The 2,817-nt window shown below is 35.8% G+C and overlaps 1 protein-coding gene across 1 annotated transcript; it reads right to left on the reverse strand.

The window, feature by feature from the left end:
- Positions 1-971: 971 nt before the first annotated feature.
- Positions 972-1,867, reverse strand: LOC114295944 (UDP-rhamnose/UDP-galactose transporter 4-like). The gene is made up of 3 exons (XM_082923026.1): positions 1,724-1,867; positions 1,440-1,640; positions 972-1,100 (listed from the first exon to the last, which is right to left on the reverse strand). Exons 1-3 carry the CDS (start codon positions 1,865-1,867, stop codon positions 972-974), a joined length of 474 nt encoding a protein of 157 aa, XP_082779152.1.
- Positions 1,868-2,817: the final 950 nt, after the last annotated feature.

A 2,817-nucleotide genomic window follows, 5' to 3' on the forward strand; every position in this document is an offset into this window, starting at 1 on the left:
ACATGTAAAGGGCTTATAACATGTAAGCAAGCAACTAACAATTATTAATGTCTAGGAAATTATATCTAAATATATGCCCACCTCGTCTCTACTATTACTCCTAAGTATAGAACTCTGATGAAGAACACCTTCCACAAGGTCTTTTAAGTTTGGATCTTGCTTTCAGCTTTTGTTTTCCCAAGTGGTCTCTTGCTTATAGGCAATCACTAATAGCCTCATTGCCTCACCTTACTCTTAATCTCTCATAGTCAGTGTATCACTCAAGAAGAGGATTATATTATGAAAGAACAACGGTTTTGAAAATGGACTTTTATTTATATACTATAAACATAAACATTACAATTGAAAGACTCCTACAAACAGATGTTCTTTTTTTTGTAGATGAAAAGAAGTTATTGCTCATGCTATCTGTAATACTCTCTATTTTTCAATGTGCCCTTGAACATAAGACTCTCCTTCCATATATATCCTGAGGGTAGACTCCAAAGCTAGGATGTTAAACATATTCGAATAAAAGATAAGATGCCAACAGGTTGGCATTTGGACTGAATCAGCCAATAAAGCCAAACATTAGTAACAACCACTAAATCAAGCAACCAATAGCAGCATCCAAGGGTCTATTTTTTAATTGTATATTACAGTTTGATCCATTGTTGATATTCGAATTTGTTCGATTGCCCAATTCTCTATTTCACTGGTTTCTTTGGTGTTTTTACGGATGCTAATAAAGGAAGCAAAGTAGAAAGTTAAACTATCAAATCCCAATTTTGTCCAAACCAACTAACAATTTATTGGTAGAGAAGTCATTAACATTGGTTCTAAATTTGTGTCAATGTATGTGTATTATAATGATGACTTGCCCCGATTAAAAGGTTACATTTCATGACTCCCAAAAGAGGATCTCTGATGTGTTTGTGGAGAAACCTGGTCAGCATAGTGCTCACAGTTAACTGTTAAAGGCGTAGTAGCTACTATCTGTTTGTTAACCAATAATCCATAAAGAGGCCTAGTATCAGCAGAGATGCAGCCTGAGCTGGTGCAGTATGCCCCAATAGATTGAAAGAACCGAGCAAGTACTTCCGTTGAAGATAATGTACATACTGCATATATAGAAATAGAGTCACAAGACAGACCTTTTGAAGAGGGGAGATAGAAATTTTAAGGAATTATACAATCTAAAGAGCTACAGAGTGACTACAAAGACAAGAGTACCAAATAGGCACACTTAACCATTAATATTGAATACTTCTTTTATTAGGCTTCTGAACTATACTATAGAAAAGAAAAAAAAGTATTTTTAGGTGTGCTGGGTGTACGTGTCTTCTCTGCACAGGTTTTTGTTAGACAATTTAGGCAAACTATAGTAAGATGATAATAAATTATGCGATTAACATTTGAACAATTATATCAGATCTCTAGTAGAAGAACAAACTACTTACATATTGTTGTAGAGCAGTACTCCAAACTGCAATTAAGGTAGTAATGAAACCTTTAGCATTAACACTTATATCAGTAACAGTGCAGACAACAACACCTAGGAGAATAACTGAAATGCTGAGCTTTGTGTCTCTAGAGTATCGAATCTTATCCAAAAGAACTTCCAATAAGCATGATACAGGGATCATACTCAGCTTTGCAATCTGAAAATTATGTCGAAGCCCATAACTTCTAAAACAATTATAATATGATGGAAGCCAAAAACCAAGAGCAAATAAAAATTTACCTGATAGAATCCCACGCAATTCCACATTAGACTAACATTCATACCAACAATAGAGAAGTTTGCAAATAGAACAAAATTCAGAAGATCTGGGAGGGGTAACTGAGAAGGTTGGATGTATCCCAGCCACGTAAGAACAATCGTCATCAAGGTTGTGGTAACAAAATGCAAACCAGTTAATGTTGTAGCTGCAAGGACCGTAGCAGTCAAAATCTAAAACAATTTGATAATAACCAGTCCTTATCTAGAAGACAGTGTTCCCTATGAGACAACATCAATAATTTCACATAAACTCAAGGTGATGATGTTGTAAATCCAAATTACTGCATGTATAATTCCCTTAAAACTAGAAAACTTGCATCTTTATTTATTTATCTCATGGTTCAATGCAAGCACACTTCATACAAGCAGTGACAATAAAAAGAGGCAACAATTTTCTCTAATCACATTATTAAGCCAACAAAACATTACAAACTGTGCATTAAATTCATTGATAACAATTTTCTCAAAAGAAAAGAAAAGAAAAAAACAGAACAAATAGAACAGAAATAAACGAAAAGGTAGCCACTTGTGGGAGCCAAGTATTTACGATTGCAGAGGGGGGGCCAAATATATACATGGAAGCTTATTATACGAACATCTCATTCGGCTCCATCTTGCCTCATTTGGAAGCCGAATATACCAATCGGCCATAAAACTAGTTAAGCAAGAAGCCGAATAAACATCCACAAGGTGGGTGCTTAAGTATAAATAAAGAAACAATAACCAAAGAAGAGGTATGTGAGAATTAGTACGCTTAACTTAAGATACAAGCATTCGAGAGATTATATATTGACTTATCCGTCAGAGTGCTAATTCCGGCACCCCTGACAGGAGTGTTCATTCTTTTTCAGGTTATTAGCTGAGGATCTCGAGTGCCCCATTGGATCCAAAGAGTATTTCTAGAACCATTCCCCTACAATTGGCGCCGTCTGTGGAAATACTCAAGCACATCTATGGCGGACGTGACGGAAGATCCTTCGGTAGTCGTTGGCGACCCTACACCACAAGACAAAACCACTCCAAGAAACATTCTTAGGCCAGAGAATATTATTGCA

This window comes from Camellia sinensis, chromosome 4 (genome assembly GCF_055761805.1).
Source record: "Camellia sinensis isolate YWXY chromosome 4, ASM5576180v1, whole genome shotgun sequence".
Taxonomy (NCBI): Eukaryota; Viridiplantae; Streptophyta; class Magnoliopsida; order Ericales; family Theaceae; genus Camellia; species Camellia sinensis.